A 27439-nucleotide genomic window follows, 5' to 3' on the forward strand; every position below is an offset into this window, starting at 1 on the left:
TGTCCTGCTTATGCTTTGGTTTAAACTGATTGGGAGTCAGGCTTTTTTGATCAGGGATCAGGAAGAACCATTTTACTCCTTCATCAAATTATCAGGGTCCATTGGATACTTCTCTGTTTTGTCATGTTCTGTACTGAGTGTAGCCTGCTACAGAACATGAAAATGAGAATGTCCCACTTCTGAGAATCATCTGGAAATGTTATATTATTTGCTAAAGTTGGAACTTAAAAGATTCCTGATGCCTTTGATCTCTGCTATTCTGTTCCTGTGCTATATTACGGTTTGACTTAGTGTCTTTTACTGTGATCTTCATTAGAAGTTTGTTAAAAGAGGTTGGGAAATGTTTTGTGGTTGATGTGTATGGGGTAACTATTTTGTGGATCCATTTAAACTAGATCTCTTTCTGTGGTCAATAGGCCTATACTAAATGGCTAGATGGTCCATTTCTGTCCTACTGTTCACAGCCTAAAATGCCTGGGAGTATCTGGGATTCTACAGAGGGCAAAGATTCTATGTGCCTTTGAATCCTACAGGAGCTATTAGTTACAGCTGTATAGGCTTGAGGATTGAGCACAGAGCTGTAGCTCCAAATTTTTGAGGCCTGTTGCTCAGAGTAAAACAGGACTTCCTGATCTTTTGTATGACTTACTGTTCTATTTCTATTAATTGAATTAGCTTCCCTGTAAGGAGATGACTTATTGCTTTAGCTGCTAATGCCTTTTATATTTCATGGGGTTATTTCAGATACATACCTGTCAAAGGCTGAAATTTACAAAAAACTGGGGGATTATACATTGGCAATCATCAATTATAGTTCAGCAATACAATGCAGCCCTGCAGATGATGATATTTATTTCAGGAGAGCTGAGCTGTATTTTGAGGAAAATAATTTATTATTGGCCATGGATGATTACACCAAAGTAAGCTCACTTTTTTGTATTATTACAGTAATGTAGTAATTTTGTGTAACTTAATGTAGTAACTTTAATAAATTTAGCTGTATTTGGATATATCTGTCAAGGAGTTTGAAGAACAGTTATCCTTTCAAATAAATGATTTTCCAAAAAATCAGTGCTATGGAAGGAAATATGTAATTTCTGTTACTCCTGTCAGGTAATTTAGTAAATTACTGAATAGCTACAAATTATGAGGCAATTGTGAGATTGTATCACTGATTTTGTGTTTCACTTTTACAGTTAATGAAAATGACAAAAGAAATTAAAGGACAAGAGAATAAAAAAGGAAATCTAAGAATGAAAAAATGTTTTCTATGCTTGCTGGATAAGATTTTTAGTCATTAGAAATAATCATGAATAACCTCATGATTTCTTATTTTTTTCATTGTAGTGTTTTCAGTGTAACTCAAAAAGAACGGATGCACTTATGAAACGTGGAATACATTTCTTTAACCGTTCAGTTTTGACTACAGCTATTCAGGATTTTACTGCTGTGATCAGGGAAGACCCTATCAATGCTCAGGCGAGGTAGAATACATATATACAGAAGTATTTGAATTTTAAAATAATATTAATATGTACAAGATTGAATACGCATTAAACAATAATAAAGCAACTGCATTTCCAAAGAGACATCTAATAGAAAGAGAATAAGACTTCTAGGCCATTGTATTCATTGGGGAATCTTTGTGTTGCTTTAATGACTTTGGATTAGTCCCTAGACCTTAATTTAGCTAAGCACAGAACCATGCGCTCAGATCCCACTGGAGTTATGTAAATAGAGTCAGTTGGACTTAAGCACATGCATATGCACTTTACTTGGAAGAGCTGGATTTAAATACATGCTCAAAGTAAAGAATGTCCTAAGGATTACATAGATCTATGCCTAATTTCCGTTGGTCACCTTGACATTTCTAGTTTTAGCATTTTGCTGAATTAATGTTTTCTGTGAAAAATCTGATCATGTAGATGGGAAGTATCTTTGTTTTTCAGTTATGATAATAATTCTGGGTTTGACTTATACAGATTGAAAAAAATTCATAAGATTTTGCCAATAGCAAATTTGACTTGTTTTAAAAATCATTTCTTTGAAGATTTACATTCTTTTTGTACTCTAAGCTTGATTCATGAATATGAAGTAAAAATGAAAATAGAGATTCAGTACCAGATTATGATACCTCAATTTATGTGGCAGCGTGCTGTCTCCTTGGGATGTAGGTTTCTGAGCTGCTGTTACAGTCGTGGGTGATCTAGCTGATAGTCGGTAGTCACTAGATAGACTGAATATGTATCTAGGCTCTTCCATGTAACCTGGAGCCCTAGCCACCTGAGTAGCCAGTAACTGTGTACTTTTGGATGAACTGAATTGCTCTCATCTCCTTGGGTTATGTTGACTCAGTCTTCATCAACTATAATGGAAAGTCAGACACCTAAGGTATGTTGTGGACATCTACAAATAGATACTTAAGTTTAGGTGTCTTAATCTGGATGCTCCTCAGAACTCTTGCAAGGACATAATATTTTGAAGCATCATGAAGGTGCAGTTGGCCTCCTGAAATCCACTTATCCATTGAGGCTCAAAGGTGCATGCGTGGGCCCTGTGAATAGGGTCATTGCCCTGTGTTTGTGCAGAGTTAAGCACATGATATGATTCTTGAAGAACTGACTTTACTGCATTACATTTAAAAAGGAAGAGTATATATTTTACATAACAATTCTGTGTAGAAGTGTGATGTGGCATTAAGGCCCATCAGATAAAAGTGAAAACTATCTTCAGCAATACAAAAATGTAAATTTTGTATTTTTAATTGATAAAAAAGTTTTCTACCCATTGCTGTCTATTCACACTTTTCCACCTGAGTTTGTAATTTGTCTTGTTTAAATATATTGCTAGAATCTTGAATTTCAGGGAAGGATAGCATAAAATAGTGGGATCTGATTCTGTAAACTCCTATGTTTGAAAGAAATGTTGGAGAATAGAATGGGCATTTTCAGGAAGTTTTATAGTAATGAGGAAAGTTTTATTTTTTTCTTTAAATCAGATTTGAAAAAAATCTGGTATTTCCTATAAGCAAACTGCTAATAGACAGTGGAACTTGGACAGAGTCCCACTGAGTGTCCCGGTCTGACACTCAAAGCTGATTTAGTGCTCTATTATATGGAGCTCCATCAGCTTTAGAAGGGATTTATGTAAGTGCAGGGATCTGCCTGTATGGTGTAGGTCGCAGGACTTTGTTTCTTCTCGCTTGCTTTATTAACTTCAGAAATAAAATTGAATGCTTATTCTATCCTTCAACACTTTTTCATAAGTAATTTTAAGGCTGCAGGACAAAAACCATGAAAGAATTACTAAATTGACTCAACATATTAATGTTATAGATAATAGTCTATGACTTCCTTCTGTAGGAATATTGTTGTACGGGAAATTATATTTAAAGAGAAACTTCTTTTTTTACTAGGCTATATCGAGGAAGAGCATATGCTAAACAGCGGCAGTATAGAAATGCAATACAAGACTTAGCAGCAGCACTTCATCTAGACCCTTTCTGTTGGTTAGCATTCTACTATAGAGGATGCATACTACGACAGATTGATCCAAAGAGAGCTGTGCAGGACTTCAGTGTTTCTGGTATTATTTGTTTCTTTTAATGCTGAATAACGTGTTTATCTTTAAAAAGAGAAATAAGCATTCACCAGTGTCTCAAGTATTGCAGTTATTTCCTGTTGTAAATATTGAAATGGGCTGTCGTTGCTCAGCACTTGTAGTAACTTGCTTGTTTTGTTTTCTGTTAAGGTTGCTATTCGGTATTGGCTTTTGCTGCTGCTGTTACCCTTTTAGTTATTTTCCCCTCTGCTTCCTGATGCCTTCCTGCTTCACTTTAACAGTTTGAGTGGAAGAAACTGGAAAGTATAATTATATTCTTGAAGGCATTCCATGCCACGTTAAATATTTGTATTATGATATAAAATGTTATGTTATTATCTATGATATTTTATAAAACTCTAAGAAAGTTAGATTGAGAAGTAATGAAGCTATATACAGTAACAGAAGTATATATGAATATCTGAACAATTGATTTTTATTCTTCCGCTCCTACAGTGCTCATCAATGACACTCAGGAAAATTTTTGTTCTTTTCTTCATCGTGGGATCATTTATTCAGAACAGTGTCAATGGTCACTTGCAATCTGTGACTTTGAAAGTGTCCTAGCATTGGACAGGTGATTTGACTTGGATTTTAATATATTTTGTTTATGTTCCGATTAGCTAGGAAAGTGGAAATACAGGAAATAAAGGAAAGTGGAATCACAACTGGTATTCAGAAAATAGACTAGAATTAGTGCAGACATAAACAATAATGTTGTCTTATTTTAGTATGTTTTGTCTCATTTACTTTAGCGTGCATATCATAAAAATAATTGTTAATTTATTTTAAAACTTAAACAGGACAAAATTTTATTTTGTCTTATATGGGAACATGACAAATTATTAAATTCTGGAAGACAAAAGATGAAATTGAAGTCCTAGTTACAGTTGACCATTCATGCCTGAATAATTTTATTAGTCTTTTGGGAGGGAAAGAAACAGTCTGCATGAGAAGGTTGCACAGGAGACTGCAGATCCTAGAAACCCAGGCTGGTAGCAGCCAGCCAAGTGAAATGGCAGAAAAAGAGGTAGCAGGCTAGATGGAAAATGCCTGTGTTTTGTCAGAGTCTTGTAAAACGAATATGATTTTTACAGTTGAAAAATTCAGCCTTTCTTGGTATGAGCGTATTTTCTTGCAAATTACCAGCTAGGACTATTCTTAGTCCGACTTCTATGACAAAGAAATTTGTCACCATTTCCTCACGAGTCACATTTGAAATGCTGTTTTTGGTCATCAGAGAGCCTCTAGCGCGTAGTCAAACATAGCAAGCTGACCAAAGCCTCTAATGTTAAAGCTACTCTAATGAGTATTTGTCCAAAGGAGGTAGTTTAATACTGGTAATGTCATTCGCTGTGTATATATGCCTACATTAGCATTTGGGAGAATTTAATTGGTAATCAGTAATGTGTTTTGCTGTTATTGCATGAACTGCATGCAATTCAGAATCTAGCTTTATAAAATAGATATCTTGTAAATGGCATAAAAGCTGATGACACCTCTATAAGTCATGGTAAATACAATGACGTATTTCATGTGATATCATTAACAAGAGGGTGAAAATATCTGGTTTTAGGTCTATCGTCTTTGCTTACTTAAATATTGGTCTGATACTGCTGTTGTATCTGGATCGATACTATGAAGCTATTCGGCAGTTTACTAAGGCCATTGAAATTGATCCTCTCAATGTTCGAGCCTATGTATGTAGAGCTCAAGCATATCATAAGGTAATACATTCCTTTTGCTTTTTTTGCCATTCAGTATTAGTTATTTATATTTACGGTTGTTGTGAGCATTTTAACACTTACTTATGCCTTGGTGTTACAGAGATGTTAGAACATGCTTATGGTTGTACACTTCAAGTAGTCCTCATCACTGTAATAGAATTACATATATTGTGACTATTGTAAAATACTGTGATGCAATGATATAGCATATCTCAATTTGTTAAAATTTTATCTTTTCTAGATCAGTGCACATGTAATCTATGCTGTAATAACATGTATTTTGAAATGGAAAAACACATTTTGAAATTACGATTTTTTTCTAAACAATTTTCTTCAGTTCTCATTTTTCAGGAAACTTAAATTTGTTTCACTACAAATCGGAAAGAAAACATTTCCAGTATTTTAATTTCTTGTAAAACTGAATGTTTTCCACTTCTGCATGAGATTTCAGAATAGATTTTGTTAGCAATTGTTTGAGACCCTCTCAGGAGTGCAAAGAATGGAGTATGACTTAATTTCTAAGACTATCATTGGCAGAACTGAAACAACTGTTGTATCTCACAGTGCTTAATTTGTTTCACAAATGTTTGGAGAGATTGCTTAGACTATTCTTGTTTTTCTGTAGCACATCTGAAGGAAATGACTGTTAGCTCAGAGTCCATCCGGGCTGATCAATTATATTCTTTTTTTGATTCAGTTTTTAGTAAGCCTGATAGCTTGTGTTGGAGGTCATCTACCAACACTCAAATTGCTTTGTAGTTTTATTAACAGAGTTTGGATAACAGAAAGAAATAAAGCAGCTAAGTAAAGTTCAGGGCATGCATTCCGTTTTTACTAGTCTTTGATGACACTTTCAAATACCAGCTGAACTGGTATCAGTCCTTGGAACCTTCATTGAAATGACCTCCCATTGCCTCAGCATCTGAAGAACAGTAACTTGGACCACATACACAGACACTTGAAAAATAAATGATTAGGTTCATTGCAGCAACTGAGATTCATCACGTTATATGTACATGCGGATCTCAACCTAATCTCCTTCCCAATAGTCCAGAATCTTTTTATTTGGATTTTGGAATAATACAGGAACTGTCTGGTTTTTGATTTTGCACTGTGAGAGCATATGGAAATCTGTAGGATGCATGTATCGGACCTTTTAGCAAGAACATTCTGAGCTCCTGTGCAGAGGGCATATGTGCCTGATGAGTTGGTATCCTGTACATTGCATCCTGCAGAACCACAGTTACAGAAATGTTAATTTTCTTCGGACTGTGTTCATATAAGCAATTAAGTTGCTGTTTTTTACTTTATTAATTACAGGTTCATAATTTACCAAATGCTGTGAAGGATATAAATCGAGCCATTCGTCTTTATCCAAATAAATCACAACTATGCATATTAAGGTAGGAAAGTGATTAGTTGAGGAATTCATAGGTATCTCACTTTTAAAAAATTTCTGATTTGGAATCTTGTTGGTAGATGCCCTTGTATCCTTTGAGATTTGCTCTGAGTGTGCTTGAGTACAAAAAATGTATTATTTCTGCAGTGTTTTCAAACCTGAAAATCTTCATATCTGTACAATGTTGTAATCTCTGGCTTTGAGGGAGGGACCTTGTGTTACATATAGGGTTCTGCTCATTAAGGTGCATATATAAACTCTAGGAAAAAGTGAGTAAATAGGTGCAATAGTGGTATTGCAAATCTGCACTTTTAAAAAATTCATGAATTTGAATGTTTTCACCAAGTGGATGGATTTTTAACTGATTTGTCAGCAGAATCCACATAATACAAAGAATGTGAAGGATTGAGTCCGGGCCGATTTAGACTTGAACAACTTCAGTGAGAAGTATTCAACTTGACTAAGTTTAAAACTTCCTACATAAAGCTGTTTCCTCCCTTGACAAGTTAGTGCAACTGAAGAGGGAATTCTCAGATATAATTCCTTAAGTGTAGTAAGAGAATTGTTTATTAGGTTCCAGTCAGTAACAATGTACTTTCCCACTTTTAAGAGTGGGGTTGCTCAGCTATCTCTGAGACTGTTGTTTTGCTAGCAGAACCTCTTCTACTGGTGGTTATATCTGAAGAGACCAAAAACTATGCTGGTATCTGAATTCAGACTGTATCTATCAGCTATCTGTCTGATAGAACAGTTGGATTTTATAAGCAGCTTTATTAAGGTTATTGTCACAATTCTTGAAATAGTAGGGATTGCTATGTGGAATCCAGAGGAAATGTATTCTTATAACTCCTACAATCAGAAGATACGGAAACACGTATAATTTCTTGGTACTGCGATGTTAGATAGAAATTTAAAAAATTGAAAAGATATTTGTGATGGAAACAAAGAAGAAAAAACCTTAACTGTTTTTATTGTAAGAATTTATTTTTTCTTTTTATTCTAAAGAAAGCAAATTGTAGCTTTTTAATTAGTCTAGCAGTATTTACACTTTGAAAAAAATACTTGGAGACAGCTTTACTAATTGCATCCAACAAATGTTTCATTATAGGGGACAGTATTTAATGGAAATGAAGAAATACGAGCTAGCAAGTTTATGTATTCACCAAGTCGCAGAAATGGATGAAGGTAATGTCAATTTGCCTAGGGATTTGTGAACTATGGTAACAATCTATAAGCAAGGCATTCTTTAAAAAAAGGGTCTCAAGGCTAGTTGCCATGAATCAGCTAAATATGGGTACTTATTGTCTAGTATATTTTGTTTGCATGTCTAAAGCCTTAAAAATAATATTGTGTACATTATTACTGGTAGAATCATGTGAGATTTCAAAATTTCCTGTATCTTTTGTGTGCTTGTCATTTTTTACTTCCACCAGTTAACATTGCTGATTTCTTAAATAAAAGGAATATTGAGTAAGGATTCTATTTTGTTCTTACATGTGATCTGTCCTTACAAGATATCAAATAGGTTTATGACTGAACCTTCCCAATGCTTTTGAACAGTTAAAATACCGTAGAATAGTTGTTCCTTGTTGTGTGCTGGGCATAAAGCGGTACGTACACTGTATCAGACAAACTTCCTGTCTCTGGCAGTGACCAACAGTGATTACAGAAAGTATAAGCATATAAAAATAAAGTAAGCACATGGTGATACTTCCACAAGTAAAGCTGCCTTAGATGTGGGGAAAGGAAGGTAAAAATTTGCAGATGTTTAGGACTGGAATTATACTTGATGATAACTGACTATTCCCTTTCAGACTGTTATACGGAATTAGTTTATATTTTTATGATTGGTAAAGCAAACAAGTTTTGACCTTCAGATATTTTAATAGCATTTTGAAGTTTGCATATCCTTTAAAGGCATTCTCTGTTGGACAATGTTTAGATTGAAGGAAGAGAGAATAACTACTTTTCGTGATGTTTTTCTTCCAGGATCCTTCAAGTCTCAGCCTGTTCAGCAAGCACTCATTCAGTCATTTTGTCAAAATCACAATAAAGCCATAGAGTCCTTACGTGAAGTTATTGCAGTTCAGCCTGAGCCTTCAATGTTTGTTCTCCTAGGAAAAATACAAATGAAAGCGAAGAAAACTAAGGTGAGAAATGTTTACAGTATATATGTGCCAAGCAAGATAGTGCTTTTGTTTCTGTATTCTTTTAGTACTTTACTCATACAACAAGACATTTCATAAAACATCCCAGTACCTGTCTGAATTGAGAGGCAAGTAAGATTTCAACACCATACTCATGCACCACTAATAGTTCGGCATAATTAGGCAATTTTAACTTTAAAGCATTTAACTGTATCTTTTAATAGATCATCCTTATGTAGGTTGGGGTAAATTATATATCCTAATTCTGATTCTTTTGAAATAAAATGACACAGAAGTATGTCTAGCTTTTTTTTTCCTAATAAAATGCAGTACAAAAGTTTAATTTGTGTATGTAAACTGGGCATATAGCATATAGTTATAGCTAGTTTCTCAACTTTGTTAATATTCTAATGTCATAGAGTTTAACCGTTACTGTCACTTCTCTGGCTCCTGTAGTTAGCTGTTGCTTTTGGTGCAGTCCTATTTTTTTATACAAAATATATAGAGCCCTGCTCTCTAAACATAATAGGAACAAGAAAGAGGTAGTTTCCGAAAGCCTTTATTCTACCTATGCATTGAGCTCTGTGTTCAACATGCCCTGTCTTTCTTTTTCCTCTTAATCTTATGTTTGAAACTTCTTTTTAAATGATTGTCAGGTGTACACTTTAAATTTTAAATTATACTCCTGGGTTTTTTACCAGATAAAACCTCTTGAGCCTTTCAGCTTATTTTTGTTAGGCTTGGGTGTTCTATTTGCCTCAAACCGTAATGGAGCTTGATTGATTGTGCTGTCCCTGGAAGAAGAATGCCAGGTGGCATTTAAGATGGCAATCATTAATACCCTTCTGTCCAATCCATTTCAACTACTGTGGTTAGGAGGACGTGTATTAGAGTCCTTGATTTCTCAGAGCGCTTCTCCCAGATGTGAAGACTTGCACTGTTACCTCCCCTGGAAGGGAATTTCAGAATTCTCCCAGTATGGCAAAATGGTCAGACTTCAGACTGTAGTAGCCTGGGAATCAGCTGTGCCATTAGAAACATATGTGAGTGAGTTCAAACATCTCCAGTTCTTTGTTTCTTAAAATAAGAGGCTTTTTTTAACAGTAGGAAGAGGTGGAAATATTTTTTAAATAGTAGTAAATGCAGGCCCTATAGCCTTTAAAACTTCTACTATCTTGATGAAAACTTAGACAAGTGTAGTATTTGCAGGCACCCCTGTGGGCACTGGGATTTCAGGCTGATTCTTCTGAACAAATACTTCTTTTCCTTGACAGACTTATTTAAGACAAAACACTGTAATTCTTTTAATCTTCTTGATATTTAAACTTTCAGCCTTTAGACAAAGCCAATTTCTGCAGGTCCAAAAATAAACTGGCTCAGAAGTCTCTGTTGTGCTATTATCCCTTCATAATCCTTAAAGGTTAGAGGAATGGCTTATCTTGAACTAATCTGAATTTCCTAGTTGTTTTTTTTCCTTAACTCTTAAATCAAATCATTATTAAATATTCATAAATTATTGCCCAGATCTATGAGGCATGATAAGATTTTGAGAGGCTACTAACTTAAGTTAAATTATTTTAATGCCTGTGCAGGATTGATCTTTTCAATGTGTTTCTTAATAGGTAGTACGTTTCTGCAAGTTGTATATGGAATAAATAGTTTGTCTTTACATAATGAAACCAGCAGCAAATATTTCATTATCACTAGCAACCATCAAAAGGTGTACCTTCTCTTTCTAAAAAGAGGAAATAAATTATCAGTAAAATTCATTAATGAATAGTTATATTTATTTATTTATCTAAATAATTGTACAAGTGAATAATATATTATTTCTATATTGTGTACATTAACTTATTTGCAACATATAAATGAAGCTCATAATTTTTTTTTTTTTTTTTTCTGATCTGTTGTTTATATGAAGCATTGAGAGGTCAAGAGCGTGACTACCGCCAGCAACATCAAGGAGTACCAGACTACTCATTTTTATGTTAATGTTCCAAAGACTAAGAAAACCTTTAAAAAGATTAAGAATGAATAGAAGTCTTGCAGACTTTCAGTCAAGTGCTTTACAACTCTGAATATTCTTTGTATTACAGGATGCTCTGGAAAGTTTTAAACAAGCTATAAACCTCCTGATCACCTCAGCAAGAACCCTACCTAATACATTTGAAGCTGCAGAAATGTATTATCTTATAGGCCTGTGTTATATGGAGCAAGTAAAGTTATTGCAGGTTAGTATCAGTTATATAGACTGTATTAGTTTTTGAATTTACTGTCTGTAAACAACAGCTATGAAAACTGAGTAAAGGATTTGATATTTTAAAGAGTCTCCACAGCCTTTAACAATTTCTTTGCTCATGACATACAGCAGACTGTCTTGCAAGTTTGTGAATCATTTGTCCAGTGCTAAAGTTAAAATTTGCTGTCATTCTGGTGGAGCAGAAAACAACATGAATTTTTTACTTGTGCATCAGTGTTTTCACAGATGCTATAGACAAAAAACTGTTCTCATGGAGGAGTTTCAATGGTTTAGTGAATTGATACTAAACTTGGACAAGAGGATTCCTGGAATATTGTCTTATGACATTGTATAATTTTCTATATTGCTGTTGTTCAAAACACCCCTAATTGGTTCCATTCAGCCTTCATCTGATGTATGAGACTTAAAAAAAAAAAAAAAAAAAAAAAAAAAAAAAAGACTATGTTACCAAAGAAAAATATATTTATCTAGCTTTAGTAAAAGAAATACTTTTAACTGTATTAGAGGCTTATTTCTTGAAAGCCATATTGAAAGCCTATCAGTGAGCTTTGTGCAAGGCCCAGTGTGGGTTCATGCCAATGTTTCTATTTCATTATTTTAGTAAATACGTTTCAGTTGTTGGTTTGCTAAAAGGCTCAGTGTTGAAGTTAGAAACAATTGAGATATCAGAATTTCATAGGGCAGAAGTACCATTTCTTGCCTTGTCTGCCTCTAAACTCGACAGTCTTAATTGATATTTTTTTGGAAGAAGCTATCAGAAATGTCCAATGTGGTGACACATGACAGTCATAAAAGGTCACTTTCTGTGTCAATATAGGTCTGGTATTACAGCTGTAGTTCCCAGAAAAGACCATGACTTTGTAAGCTAATGTGCAGTTTGGAGGGAAAAAACTCTCTAGATGATTTTAAAGGAGTTGTCAGTTAGCCATGTTAGTTCATTGTCCATTGTAATAAATAACTTCACTATTTCAGCTCTTTAGAGTCAGAAGACCATTTGCTATTTTAAGCCTTTGTCATCTCACTCAAGAAGAGGTTATTAAATGGGTGACATTATACCACACTGTGGTTATGATTGTGTTATATAGGACATTAAACATTACAAATTTTTTAGTAGTAGTAAACAGATGAAAACAGTACCAAAAAAAGTAACTATATGTCATGTTCCACCTACATAAGTTGGTCAGGACTATCTGTACAAATCAGTCAGTGAACCAACTGCCTATGTTTTAAACTACATTCAAACGGATCCTGTTTAATCCAAATGATATGTCATCCTTTTAGGCCTGTGATGCTTTTAGCATGGCTATTAAACTACATTCAAGTTATCCTGATGCCTTCTATCAACGAGGGCTGTGTAGAATGCAGCTCAGACAAGCTAAGTGCATCCGAGATTTCAATCGAACACTTGCGCTTTGTCCGTCACATTTCCAGGTAATATAAAGACTCCTCATAGCTTGTTTCTGTGAGGCACTTTAGGAAGGCTGCGAAGAATGACAGGTTCTGCATTTATGAGTGTACTGTTGTACAGTCTGCCAGCTAGCACTAGATCTATTGCTCATCTTTTTCTCAGAATGTCAGATATAAGAGTATCAGAGCACCTTTTCCATCTTACTGTAACAAACTCTATTTTTCCTTCAAAGCAGCTTCAAAGCTTTCCTTTAAGGAATAGTTTGCATATCACTTGGGCTTTTTGTTTAGAATGTATCTGTCTGTAGCCTTTCTTTGGATATTGTTTTTTTCAAATCTAAAGACTTTTCCTGCATTCAATTTTTGGCTTCTTTACTCCAACATAGATATTTTGTTTCAATTTTCTTGCAGCTTTTCATTATTATAATTGAGACATCCTACTTTTTTTTTTTTTCATATGCATATGGCTCATAAGAGGTATATTTTTTATGAAACTTTTCATTTCTTGTTTTCATTTAATACCTACCTTAAAAAAAAAAAGAGTGTTTTTAGCATTATACTACATCATCATTCTATCTTCATTTCTACAGGCATATATGAGTCGTGCTGCTTACTATGGAGGGAAAGGCAGATACTCTAAGGCAATTCTGAATTGTAATGAGGCTATCAAAATTCATCCTAACAGTGTGAGAGCTTATTTTTATCGAGGAACTTTAAAGTATCACAATAAGGTGAGAATGTCTATTACTGTTGTGCATTTGAATGTAACGCACAAATTATTTGATGTTGGGTTCATCTGGGATTGAGGGGGTGGCATGAAACATATGCCAAGACTATGCAGATGCATAGAAGAAGGGGTCTGTAGCTCCCTTAAAACCTTTGATAATCAATCCTAGTTTCCACTTTATTTCTGAACAGTGGTAAAAGCTTTGGACACTGGTGTTGCTGATGGAAGGGAGAAATTCTGCTTGGCTAGCTTCTTGATTTAATTGAACCCTAACTTGATTACTTCCCCTTTGAAGCCACTTTCTATTTGTTTTGTATATATGAAAATGATAGATTGGTTGGAGAAGCTACTGAAGATCTATCTGGATATTCTCCTCTAAGTTCCACAGAGGAAGCTCTTACACACTGATAGGCAGAAGTACTGAAACTCCACAAAAGATACTTTCTAGGTTAGGTTATGATACAAAATGTAGGCTGGTAAAATTAAGGATGGATTATGTATTGCATTAAATGAATATGACGTAAGCAAACACGAAGAATGTTTAGTTTGCCCAAACAGAGCTTCTATAGAAGTGCTCCCACTGAAAAGGACTGCAGTAACTAGTCCATAGTGAACGTCATGAAATGATGGGATGCTTTCCAGTACTGAAGACTAAACAAAAATGTAAAACTATGAAACCGTATTTTACAATAGGTAAACTGGGAATTAACTGTGAATTATAATCTATGCATAGTGTTTTTGCATGTGCAGACATATAAATTTGCAATTGAAGATCTTTCCAAAACTATTGACTTCAACAAATCCTGCATTTTGGCATATTATAACAGAGCAGTCTGTTATCAGCAAATAAAGGATTTCAGAAAGGTATGATATGCATTTTTTTCAACATCACATGATCACTCAATTGTTTGTAATTGCTGTTATTGACAATCAGAATTTCTAATCCTTTGCACTCTCTTCCTGAATGAATGAGATCTTCAGGAAATTCTTTTCAAGAACTGGCTTTTTTGTCTCTACTGTCATATTAGTTACACTTTGATATCCCTTGAAAAATCTAAGGACTAGATCCAGAAGAAAACGATATAAAAGCTGTGATTTGATGTACATAGAACCCTCATCCACGTATTTCAACTTCTGTTGCCTTGCCTGTCAGCTGCCCCTAACTGTTTTTGCTTCCTAGCTGTGTTGTATGCCAAAAGCATAAGAGAATACATTCAGGCACAACACAGCTTTAGGCTGTGAAGAGCAGGCTCAATGATGTTTTTCTTGAGGCCTGTTTTCAGAGATCAGACTTGTTCTCAAGCGTATGAGCTCAGGTGTCTCAAGTCAAATCGTGACCTTGGGCAAGGACCTTGTGGTTAATTGAGCAGGAATGATGCAGATAGATAAAGAAAAATAGGAGATTACAGTAAAGGAAAGTAAAACCTAAAGAGGTGAAAATGATGGATCCTTCATGGATAAGGTACTATAAGTCATTCCTAATCACTCTCTGGAAAAGCCAGTTCAAGTTCTGTCACTGGATACTGCTGAGAAGAGTCTGGCTCAGTCGTCTTTACTCCCTCCCATCAAATATTTATGTACATTGATAAGATCCCCCTGAGCCTTCTCTTCTCCAGGCTAAACAGTCTCAGCTCTCTCTACTCCTCCTCGTATGACAGATGATCCAAGCCCTTATCATCTTTGTGGCCCTTCGCTGGACTCTCTAGCATGTCTACGTCTCGCTTGTACTGGGGAGCCCGGGACTGGGCACAGCACTCCAGATGTGGCCTCACCTGTGCTGAGTAGAGGGGAAGGATCACCACCTTCAACCTGCTGGCAACGCTTGCCCTAGTGCAGCCCAGTAAGCTGCTGGCCACCATTGCTGCAAGGGCACGTTGCTGGCTCATGTCCAGCTTGTTGTCCACCAGTTCATTTCTGAGTTCATTTTTCAAGTGGAAAAAAAACCCTATAACTTCTTCAGATCAATTGCTTTTGGAATATTCTTCAGTTTTGATAAACTTGTGAACTGAGGCTTTTCCAGTCTACACTTCACCGAAAATTAGTTAATACAACTAGTTCTTAGATTTTTCATTAATAGTATATTATATTAACAATATTTAATTTTAAAAGTTCCTTACTTTGATATTAAATTATGATTAATAGATTTAGAATCATTAAAAACAAACTTTTAAATGAGAATATGGACATAGCATTTAGCTTTATTTAGGAGAAATTAAATTTTATTTCTACCTCTGAAATATATGTAACTACAAATAAGTTTTAATTATGTCAATACTTAATATACTTGTATTTTCTTTGCTACTGTACTCTGGAAATGGGTATATATGTAACCATAGAAGGCTCCAAATACAGTTAAGTTCAATCTGCAAGCATTGAAACATTGTCATAGTCAAATTGAAGCCAGGACATATGCACATGATTTGCAGGAATTTGAAAGTTTGTGTTTTAAATTGTTAAGTAGCATTGCATCTCCCTGAATAAGTTAGTGCTTAAAATACATATTATGTTTTTGTAGGCTTTGAAAGATTATGGAATTCTTCTTCTGCTTGAATTGAGTAAGGAAATAGTTTTTAAAGTGTTAATTAATCGTGGACTGCTCTACGTGGAACTTGGTGATTATGCTAATGCATGTGAGGTACAAAATCCTTCTTTGTATACAGGAAATTTGCATTTTTCTCTCAATTGCAATCCATTGCTGGTATGAAGACCAATCTGCTGGTTTCTGTTTTCTTCTAAAGTAGTCTGTGCCTAGTTCTCATTTGCTTAACACCTAATGCTGCTCTGGGAGTGAAGAGTGCAAATAAACTACAGTTTTACTTGTTTTACAATAATTTTGTATGGGTAGAGTTAAGAATGGGAATTACAAAATTTAGTAAGCAAGTACCTGATTTTTCTTCTTTTTTAATCTTGAAGTCATTTATGTTGAGTCCAAATGCATATGAACTCATAGCAGAAGCTTATGTAAATGATTACGTGGGCTTGTTTTTTTTTTCTCTCTCTCTCTCTCTCTCTCTCTCTCTCTGTGTGTGTGTGTGTGTGTGTGTGTAAATGACCGTTTTTATTGAAAGGGAAGGAACAGTTGTAAAACCCTGAGTTAATTTTCTTACATTCTTAAATGTAAGAAAAAAAGTATGTGATCCTGAAACTAACTTACAGAGTAGGTGACTTTCACTTAGGGACTCCATCCGGTATACCAATAGCAGGCTTGAAACCTAGCAGTGCTAAACATCACTCTTTCAAACATAAATTTTTCTTATTTTTGAAACTTAAATGATTTAAACTTTTAAAAAAGTTTGATTTTTTCTTTTCTTAAAAGCAAGGTGATTTTTTTAGTATAGCTGAGAAAAATGGAGGCATTTGTTGCCTCCGTTGTTGGCTAATATTTTTAAACTTTGTCTTTGTTGTGTGATACCAAGAATTTCAGCATAGGCAGTCTAAAAATAGAGTAATATTTCTTATTTCCAAATATAGATTGCAGAATGAAGATGAATCCCATTCCAGTGAACCAGAAAAATCCCACTGGAAATACATGACAAAAGCCCTTTGCAGTTGGTAGACCTTGCATAGAAATAAATGAAACAGAGCTATTGCGTTATTCATCTCTCTTATGCTTCAAGACGCAGTTCATCAGAATAGTTCAGATAAGCGATTGAGATGGTGCAAGCATCATGATGTATAAGGGCAGTAAAAGGAGACTGGGGAATTGTGGTAACGGGGCAGAACGACAAGAAGCAGCAAAAACTTCTTTGAATGGGTTGTAGAGAAGACAAATTTACAAAATGGTAGTTGGACAACAGACACAAAAATATTACAGCTAATATAAGGAAAGAAGCAGGGATTATAAATATGCTTGAGAATGACTTGAGTGCCAATCAGTTTTATCAGTATGTTATTGCAAGAAGTATGTCTGTATACTTGCATAGTGCTTGTTGAATTAGGATATTATTGTTTAAACACGGATTCATGCTAACTGAGTTGAGGATATTCCAATATGAATTGGGTGCACTGGAAGAAACGGGAAAAGGTACCATTTAGTTTATTGAAGATCTGAATTGCTAAATGGAGGTGCCTGTCTTGGTTGATTCTATGAAGTGTGGGGTAACCTGTCAGGGTGGCACGAAACCTGATCTTTGGAGCTTTGATCCTGCTTTTGCTCTGCTCTGTGTACAGAGCAGAGTGTATGCTTCAAATTGCACATACGAAGAATCGTCTTAGCTTTGTTGGAAATTCTTTGAAAGGCTTTGGTGGCTTGGAGCAGTTAATAGATTTTTGGAGGCAGATCTATTATTTTACAACACTAATTGGACCAAGCAATAATTATTTCTTAGCTGTAATTCAGTTGATGCATCAGCTAAACTGCTCCTACTACGTAGTTTGCTCTCCTATGCAGAGACCTGAAGTGCTTTCTTATTCGTAGTCGAAATGTTTGTCTGATTTTAAAAGCACCTGTACGCTTGTTTCAATTGAACCACGTATATCAAAACTGCATAAGTTTTGACAAATATTCTGAACGTTAGTAAAAGGAAAAGTTAAAACTCTTGAAAACAGTGATTTATAATAAAAACCCTATCACGTCTCTCCCTAAAACACTGTCAATAGAATCTCTCAGTGCAAATACATTTGGTTTACTACATTTATAAAAGTAATAACTGAAAGTAATTAGATAATTTTTTTACTGGAACAATTTCATTGAAAAAAAGAAAACTTAGGTAAGATGTTTCTGTTAGAAACAAACAAATGATACCTTTCTGGAAGGTTTTGTTTCAGGAAGTGATGCCTCTAGTTTCCTAGGAAATACTATGAGCTCACGTAATTTGAAAAATGTTATTCTATTAAAATTTTGGACATAAAGTATGAAAATAGTTAATTTAATACATTTACTGTTCTCCTGAAAGAATAATGTAGTGTCAGAAGTCATCTCACTTTTCGTGTAAAAATATAAAGTTATTTTGCTAAAACCATAGTTTTAAGTGAAGTGAAACAATACAAATTTATATGTTTTAATGTCTATTATTTTCAGGACTTCAAAGCAGCAACATTGCATAGTCCAGATGATAGCCAGATCTTTCAAGCTATTGGAATCTGCTATCACAGGTAAGATAGGTGGTTTTGCTTGATGCAGAGTAGGGATAGGGAGCAATTGCTGAAACTGATCCTCCAATTCACCTTTTGATATTGCGTAAACTGCAAACTGGAAAAGGGTGAGTGGCTAAGAGGAATGGAAAACAGAATTAATTATGTATTTTTCAAGTTTAACAATTTAAAATTAAAATCCCTTTTTGGGAGCTTTTGTTATCCAGCAACTATATGTTCATGGCAGAATCATAAGGTAATAGGGCAATAAAATAGATCCAAGACAAGGACTGAAGAGCAAAGAATTACAAGAGGTAGGCAGAAACATAAATCCCCACCCTCAGATGGGATTGGAAGTAATATAAAGTTGTGTTAGTTTGTTCAAAGCTGTTTAGGATGCAGGTTCTGATTAGGTCTGCATTTTGTGCTTTAAAGCAAAACAAAAACCTCAGTGGTCTTCCTTGCCTCTCAAGTTCATGACTGCCCGTCTACGAGACTGACATGATAGCCTCATGTTTCTTGCAACAAGTGCTGTACTGAAAAAAGTTTTTGGTTTATAACCCTTAAAGTTATATATTAGCCAAATCTATTTAGTCTTTCTCACTTTGATGAATAAGTCAGGCTATGCTCCAGGTAGAATCTGTTTATGTAGCTTATATTCTAACATCGTCTTATCTTTCAGTATCTTCTTGGTTAAATGACTTTGTACTTTGACATATTAAAATTTTTGCTTTATATGTGAAGATATTTACTAGCATTCACTGGCATTTTAACCTGTTTAATACTTTTTATTCCTCACTGATATACCTGAAATGTGTCAAGTCTTTATCTAAGGACGGAATCCTACAGTTGGCCTATTCTTAGACCAGAATGGTCTACGCCTGAATATCAGCTGTTTTTATCCTGCAAGGTTATCATAGTTTGGATATACTCAAGAGCTGGTGCAAGAAAAAACAGAGAGAAGGCTTGTATTAGAAATAAATTATTTATGGCTGAAACAGCTGTGTCTGAACAGACTAACAAAAAAGCATGTGTGATCATGACGTTTGGACAGCATGAATGACTCAGATAAAGTCTGCTTTAGAATCTGCTGAGCAAAATGTTGAAAAAGTAAAATCTTGGCCCAGCAAAAGTTAATGAGACTTGCTGCTTTCTTCATTGGGCCAAGGATTTCAAATTGAAGTTTGCAGAGTCTTAAGCTAACTGCCTTCACTGTTCTAATAACCATCAGAGAGCACATACAGAAAGCAAAACTAAGGGAGAGAAAAAGTTTTGTCTCTCATTCAGAATGGAACTGTTTTCTGAGGTAATTATGGGGTAGCACTTGCCGATCACACATAAGTTGAGAATCTTGGTTTTAAAACTGGTAAAAATGTAAATGGCACTAATAGTCGTTAATATCTCTATTTTTAGACTTAATGAGTTTGAAGAAGCTGTGAGATCATTTAACCAGGTTCTCAAATTAGATCCCATTTCTGCGGATGCCTATGTTGGAAGAGGAAATTCGTACATGGAAAATGGACATAAGGCTGATCATAAACAAGCACAGAAAGACTTCTTGAAAGCACTTCACTTGAATCCGAAGTGTGTGAAAGCCAGAATTTGCTTAGGATACAACTTGCAGGTAACACTAAAATTCATTGTCAGTAATATGCTTAATCAAAGAAAATAACATTAATTTTGTATGTATATATTTATATAACATAAAATATCTAAGGGATCAACAGGATAAAATAATCCTTATGCTCAATGTAGATCTTGTGGGGTCTCCTTTCTTTTTAAGTAAATAGGTAGACCGTTATTCTCTTATCACGTTTGTGCCCAGTCTTGTTGGAGATTTACTCTTGAATAATGACATACCAAGTAACGTTACACTCAATTGATTCACTTATATGGTGCTCTAATTAACTAAGTACTGTGATTTTTTTGTGTTTATGAGCTATTTATTGAAGTAAAAAGTTAACAAAATGTTTACAAATCTATGTAAAAAGAAATCTTAGAAAATGCAATGCTAACAAATCTGCTAAAATGCCTTGGAAAAGGACTTGTGTATTATGATCTCTGAAAACTACTTAACTACATTCAAAAATGAACAGTCCTGCATTAGCAGATGGATATATGGATATGACTTGACAATTTTTTTTTTCTATGTCTAATTCCTATGATTTTCCTACTGTGCCTTATTATACCTACTTGTCTAAACTGTTTTGAATTATGAATGTTATGATTTAATTTTTGCCAGTGAGGGACTAACGTTAGTGACCTGTGTCAGGTTATCTTGGGTAGGTTTCGTGCAAATTTCCTTTTACAACTTTGCCAATGAATTAGAATTGAATTCTAATTAATGCTTTCACTGTGCTTTATGAAGTGCTAGGTAATAGAAAAACCTAACAGTGACTACCTTGGTGAGTAACAGGATATAGGTAGTCATTGGACATCTCTGGTGCAGGGCGCAGCCCAGAAAGCTAATATTGTGGTATGTGCTTAATTTCTGAGGTGCCTAAAACTCACTAGGTACTTTTTCTTTAGCCTGATTGTGCCTTTGGAGCTTAAATGTGAGCACATGCGGAGAAGTATTTTGGTGTAGGGAACTAGATGCTTAACCTTCCACCTTAGCTTAATCAGTCCATAAATGAGGTAAAGTGTTCATGTTGTGCTTGTGGTCCCAAGGGTCCTACTCAGAATTTATCACTTCCTTGATGATGCAAAGTCCTTCATGAAGTATAGTATGCCAGAGTTCCATTTGAATGTACAGGGAAGGTACTTACCTTTTACATAGCAGCAGGAAAGGTTTCTGAGGACTGTAAGAAAGCAAATGTCACTCCTATCTTCAAGAAGGATGATCTGGGGAACTACAAGCCAGACAGCCTTACCTTGATCCCTGGGTAGGTGATGGAGCAAATAATTTTGGAAAACATTTTCAAACACATGCAGGACAAGAAGGTGATTTTAGTAGTCAGCATGGATTTATGAAAATGACATCTTTTTTAACCAACATCAGAGCCTTCTGTGATGAGATGACTAGCTTGGTGGATGAGCGGAGAACAGTGGATGTTGTTTATCTCAAGTGTGGCAAAGCTTTCAACACTATCTCTCATAAAATCCGCACAGACAAGCTGATGAAGTACAGGTTAGATAAGGAGACACTGCAGTAGACTGAGAAATGGTTGAACTGCTGGGCGCAAAGGGTCATGATCAGTGGCATGAAGTGTGGCTGGATGCCAGTTGCTAGTAAGTACCCCAGGGACTGATACTGAGTTCAGTACTGTTTAACATCTCCATTAATGACCAGGACAATAGGAGAATGCATCCTCAAGAAGTTTGCAGATGATACAAAGTTGGGAGGAGTGGTTGATACACTAGATGGTTGTGCCACCATTCTGAGGTGGCACAGGCTGGAAACATGGGCAGTCAGGAACCTCAGGAAGTTCAACAAAGGGAAGTATGAAGTCCTGCACCAGAGGAGGAATAACCCCATGCACCAGCACAGTCTGAGGGCAAACTAGCTGGAGAGCAGCTTTGCAGCAAAGGACCTGGGAGTCCTGGTGGACAACAAGCTGGACATGAGCCAGCAACGTGCCCTTGCAGCAAAGGTGGCCAGCAGCTTACTGGGCTGCACTAGGGCAAGCGTTGCCAGCAGGTTGAAGGTGGTGATCCTTCCCCTCTACTCAGCACAGGTGAGGCCACATCTGGAGTGCTGTGCCCAGTCCCGGGCTCCCCAGTACAAGCGAGACGTAGACATGCTAGAGAGTCCAGCGAAGGGCCACAAAGATGATAAGGGCTTGGATCATCTGTCATACGAGGAGGAGTAGAGAGAGCTGAGACTGTTTAGCCTGGAGAAGAGAAGGCTCAGGGGGATCTTATCAATGTACATAAATATTTGATGGGAGGGAGTAAAGAAGACTGAGCCAGACTCTTCTCAGCAGTATCCAGTGACAGGACAAGAGGCAGTGGGCACAATGTGATATACAAGAAATTCCATGTAAGCATCAGAAAAAACTTTTTTCTGTGAGGATAATTGAATCCTGGAATAGCTTGCTCAGAGAGTTTGTGGAGTCTCCATTCTTGGAGATATTCAAAATGCAACTAGATACAGTCCTGGGCAGCCTGCTCTAGGTGACCCTGTTTTGAGAAGTGAGGTTGTACTACATGATCTCTGGAGTTGACTTCCAACCTCAGTCACTCTATGATTCTATAATATATGAGATGTGATACTTGCAGCTAATACAACTATGGCAGATATATTACATATTTGCAAGGAGGATGGGTATTGCACAATTAACAAAGTATTTCAGTGTGGTTTTTTTCTGATTTCAGTTTACTGCGTTTGCAAATCTAAACGTGTTTACATTTTCTGCTGTAAATTTTTAAGTTGGACCCTTAGCATATTGTTTGGCATTTCCAATACTTATTATTGTGGACATACTGCAATTCATTTTAGACCCTTGGAAAGTTTCAAAAAGCTTGGAACCAATTTACAATTGCTATTGGCATTGATCCAAAATGCCATGCTGCATATGACGGACGAGCTTCAGTCTGTCTTCAGATGGGCGAAACTTTTGCTGCACTTCAAGACACAAATGCTGCATTAAAGGTAAATGTCAGCTTAAAGTGATTTTACTAAAATGAACCTGTTGTCTTAAAGCCAGGCAATACTGTATATGAATAGCTAACAATTTGTATTAGAAGGTGCAATTGTATTTTTAATGAAGGTATATTTGAGAAACAAAGTTACTGTAAAAATGTGAACTTTCCCTAAATAAGCATGCGTCTATTATTGTTTTTCAGCTCACTACCACTGCTCCACTGCTAACAAATCGAGGTGTTGTTAATCAGTTTATGGGACACCTATCCTGTGCCATGAGGGACTACCAACAAGCAATTTCTGTTGACTCTGACTATGCCTTAGCCTATTTCAATGCAGGAAATATCTACTTCCATAACCGACAGTTTTCACAGGTAAGTCTTTAGTCTCTCTATACCATCTTTAGAACTGTTTTCCTTGACTCTTGTATAAATACCATTGGTACCAAGCTATTTATAAATATATTTAACTTGAACTTTTCTTTCATTGAATTTCATAGTTTTCATCCTCTAACAGGAGATGAATTAATCTATAGCAATTATTAACAAATAATTGTCCTATTATTGGACATTTTATCATTGATATGAGTGAACTGAAATTCATGACAGCTATGATAAACATTTCAAAAATCTATAAATAATTGAGGTACCTAAATTCTCCTTATTTTTCAATAAAACTCGCCAACCTAAGTCTCATAGTTGCCCTGTAAAGTACAGCAAATAGAGATTAAATGATTTCCCCAGATTTGCTATAGCACCATGAGAAGAGAATGAAAAGAATCTCCAGCTCATAGGCTTAAATCAGTAACTTGGGTCTTTCTTCTATTGCCACAGTAATTTCAGTTTTAAATCACCTCATTCTGCTGAAATTACAGTGGAAATCTTCAAATACGGAAGAATTGGACACTGAAATTCCTCTTGCAGAGAGACTTTGAAAACTGCTTGAAGGCAAGGACCGTTTACTCCTCCCTGTATGAGGAGCCCCAGCACTGATTTGTCCTTTGGTCTTCCTGTCGCACTTCCTGGGTGTAGGCTCAGTATTACTCTTTTATTTGATTGGAACTTTGTGGTCTAGCATCTATGGAAACCCAGGACCAGTGCTGATGCTTCAGCACATTTCATCTACTCAAGTTCTCTCCCAGAGTGGCATCTGTAAGCACTTCAACTTGTAGTTTGTGTATTGAGGTGTTTGTTATATACAGACTTGTCAAAAGATTCTAGACGTAGATAATTTGTACTTCACACAGCAAAAGAAATAGATATGTGCAAGAAAACAATTTAATGTTCTGGTATGTTTCTCTGAGTCAGACTCCTTATTGCTCTTAAGTATTAGTTAGACTTGCATCAGAAATTCTTAAGGAGTCCAAGGTGCACTGCATATGGCTTCTCCTGTGATCAAGTAATTTCTTTTTCTTCTGCGTCTAGTATCATTCTTCCATGACTGGTCTTCCAGAGGCTTTTCCTCCTCTTTCTCCTGCTTCTCTGTTTCCTTACTCTGCTCCCAGAGGCTGTCTGATTATGAAGATGTTCAAGAATAGGTGTTGCATTATAAATTCATATTGCAGCTTAATTCAAAGTGACTTTAGTGCGTAGCTTCTTTCTTCTGCACTATAATTACCATTCAGCATAAGCAGATAATCTCCTCCTTTTTTCAAAAGTCTGTCTGAGTGGTGATGGTGAATTGACCTATTTGTGGACAGACATGCTGGTGCTGTGCCTCTCCTATGCACAAAAAACGTTAAGTAGAACAAGTAAAGACTTAAGAACATAAACAATTTTAAAAAAACAAACCAGAATTTATAATTTGTGCATAAACCATTTCCTTGGATATTAACAATGTATTTTATCTTCAATGCATTTCTTTTGTAGGCTTATTGCTATTATTCCAAGGCATTACAACTTGATCCAAGAAATGAATCTGCTGTTACGAATCGTGCTATTACAAATATGTTATTAAAAAATATTACAGATGCAAAAGAAGACTTTGAGAAGGCAGTTTGCCTCTGTCCATTCTCTGCAGCAGTGTATTTTAACAGGGCAAATTTCTATAATATATTAAAGCAATATGAGCTAGCTGAGAAAGACATTTCAACAGGTAATCTTTATTTACCAGACATGATTACATTTGGTAGCATACTAACAATTATGATAACAAATTACTTGATTTTATTTCATAGTTCAGAAAGTAGATGTTTATTTTTGTTAGTATGTTTTCTAGTTACTTTGGGTAGATATTATGATGTTATTAAAAAGAGGAAATTAAAATAAATATGCTATTACTTTTTTCCATTCCCTGAACTAATAAGAATATGCAGGTTAGAAGAGAAAGTATTTTATATAACGTGTGTCGTAGCAGCTGAACAGAATACTGCTTTTAAATGAAATTGTACCAAGTAGTTATGGAAAAACACTATACTTAAAAAATTTGGAAAACCTGTGTGTGTGTGTGCTGAAAAATCTAAGTGCCTGGAAAAGGGCATACAGGTAGCTTGTTTCATATACAAACATGGAATATTTTATGAATGTGTTCTTTGTGGAACAGGTTTTGGAACAGTGTTTGTCTTCCATAAGCTAGAATTGTTGCCTACTTCTTGAAATAAAGTTAATTAGTTTGATTTCTATATTTTCTCTTGTGAAAATATGTTTCGAAAAGATTTTAAGCATTGACATGAGCTTTCTTCTGGAACGTGCTTCTCTTTATAATCATATGATAATGTAAAAAATGCCTAAATGCCTCTCTTTCTTATTTTTTACAGCATTGTCAATTCAGCCCAATGATGCCTTGATGTATAAATTTAGAGCTGATATTCGTGGTAAACTGGGTTTCATTAAAGAAGCTATAGATGACTACAAACAAGCAATCAACATTCAAGAACGGATTAATTCTATGTGAAAAGATGACAGTTCTAATACTATGTGGGTTCTGTTTACAGATTTCTGAGATTTGCAGTTAAAAAGATTTTCTTCCCTGTAAGAAAAATTAATAATCTTTCTTTATTCTCATATATTCTATACACATTTTATTTTCCTAAATAATATAATTATGCCAATTCGATACAAAACTGCACAGAGTTATTTAAGAATAGAGTGCTGCATTTAATTTCTATGCGCGTTAGGTCATTCTTTATTTGTTGGGGCCAAGAGAAAATTGATTGTGTCATGTGGAAAATGAAGGAGAGAGGAGAGGAATTTATAAGCAAAAGGCCTCAACCATTCTGGTTATAAAAGATGAAATCTCCCTAAATACAAATGCTTACAGTGATGGTAGTTGATCGGTATATATCATCTGGACCGTCTGGGAAGTAACGGTTCTAAGATGGCTGCCAAATGCCTGTGACCACCAACCAGGTCTCACTTTCATCCTGACCCTGCTTCTACACCTCTTCACAAGATTTCCTGTTCCATCCCACTCATATCATAGAGCAAAACCATTGTTCAAGGTGTATTTTTTGCAGTGTGCGGGAACTACTCCAGCAACTGAAATTTGAGAAGCACATGCTTTGGTTTGTGAGTAAAAAGATTAAGTTATTTGTTTCCTCTTACATATATATTATACTTTGTCAGTTTGATGGGCAGGTGAAAATGTATAAAGGATCGATCAGTTTTGTGTTTTAAGCTGCAGGAATGAGCTTGAGGAACAAGTTTTGTTTGACTTTGTAATGGTAACTCATCTAAACCTGGAGACTGAAATGTGAATGTGTGTGACTAAAATTAAAAATAAAAATCAGTCCTTATCCATGTATTTAATTAAAACCACCAAATGTGGCATAGCTCTAGTTGTAACATACAGTTGTTACCTTGTTTTTAGCCAAGTCCTCACATAGTATGATAGGATAGCACAAGGATGAAGCAAAATAGATGTCTTTATGTCTCAGAAAAGGGAAGAGGAAGGAATCTTAAGTTCTCATGCAGAATGGGAAAAGTCCTGTGGTTTCAGAAGATGGGAAGATTTTTACAGGTACAAATGGCACTTCAGTGCCTAATCCCAGTGATATAGGAATTAGACGTGTAACCTCTGTTTAGGTGTAGATGTGAAATCTTAAAAATTTTCTTTTTGAAAGGGTAAAAAGGACAAGGTGAGGGGGACCTTCAGAACAATAAAGCTAACACACACTGATCTGTGCCTGTAACAGCATAATCTTCTGTATGTGTAATAATCCCTAGATAGCAGAGAGTAATTTGCAATAGAATCAGAAGTAAATAATCTAATTCATATGAAATGATTATCTAAGAATCTTATAGGTCCATTTAATTTTATAATTGACCTTTTTTGTACTCTTTGACAGTTATAAGTGATTTTTTCACTTATATGCTATTGAGAAGAAGGTAAAAAATGTTGTCATTGCTTTGTCTCAAAGAGTTGCATTTTATTTTCTCCAACTACCTAACACATTGCTATACACTATTTCTGTATAATACCTTTTCTTGCATGCCTATGTAATATATGTTTAGCCAATGTGACAGAGAGTGGCTGGAATTTTAGCTTCGTTCTGGTATCTACATTTTTGCATTTGT

The 27439-nt window shown here is 35.4% G+C and overlaps 1 protein-coding gene across 1 annotated transcript in view; it reads left to right on the forward strand.

The window, feature by feature from the left end:
• TTC6 (tetratricopeptide repeat domain 6) overlaps positions 1–27157 on the forward strand; it is a 74322-nt gene extending 47165 nt beyond the window's left edge. The window contains exons 14-32 of the mRNA XM_068946514.1: positions 745–920; positions 1348–1484; positions 3416–3585; positions 4057–4177; positions 5177–5327; positions 6648–6730; positions 7835–7911; positions 8716–8876; positions 10970–11104; positions 12415–12564; positions 13131–13271; positions 14018–14131; positions 15783–15902; positions 18288–18361; positions 19754–19964; positions 22782–22934; positions 23129–23299; positions 24794–25019; positions 25681–27157. Coding sequence (XP_068802615.1) covers positions 745–920; positions 1348–1484; positions 3416–3585; positions 4057–4177; positions 5177–5327; positions 6648–6730; positions 7835–7911; positions 8716–8876; positions 10970–11104; positions 12415–12564; positions 13131–13271; positions 14018–14131; positions 15783–15902; positions 18288–18361; positions 19754–19964; positions 22782–22934; positions 23129–23299; positions 24794–25019; positions 25681–25817 — 2708 coding nt within the window. The 3' untranslated portion in view covers positions 25818–27157. The remainder of the gene's footprint in view (positions 1–744; positions 921–1347; positions 1485–3415; positions 3586–4056; positions 4178–5176; positions 5328–6647; positions 6731–7834; positions 7912–8715; positions 8877–10969; positions 11105–12414; positions 12565–13130; positions 13272–14017; positions 14132–15782; positions 15903–18287; positions 18362–19753; positions 19965–22781; positions 22935–23128; positions 23300–24793; positions 25020–25680) is intronic.
• Positions 27158–27439: the final 282 nt, after the last annotated feature.

The sequence above is a fragment of the Struthio camelus genome, chromosome 5 (assembly GCF_040807025.1).
Source record: "Struthio camelus isolate bStrCam1 chromosome 5, bStrCam1.hap1, whole genome shotgun sequence".
NCBI lineage: Eukaryota > Metazoa > Chordata > Aves > Struthioniformes > Struthionidae > Struthio > Struthio camelus.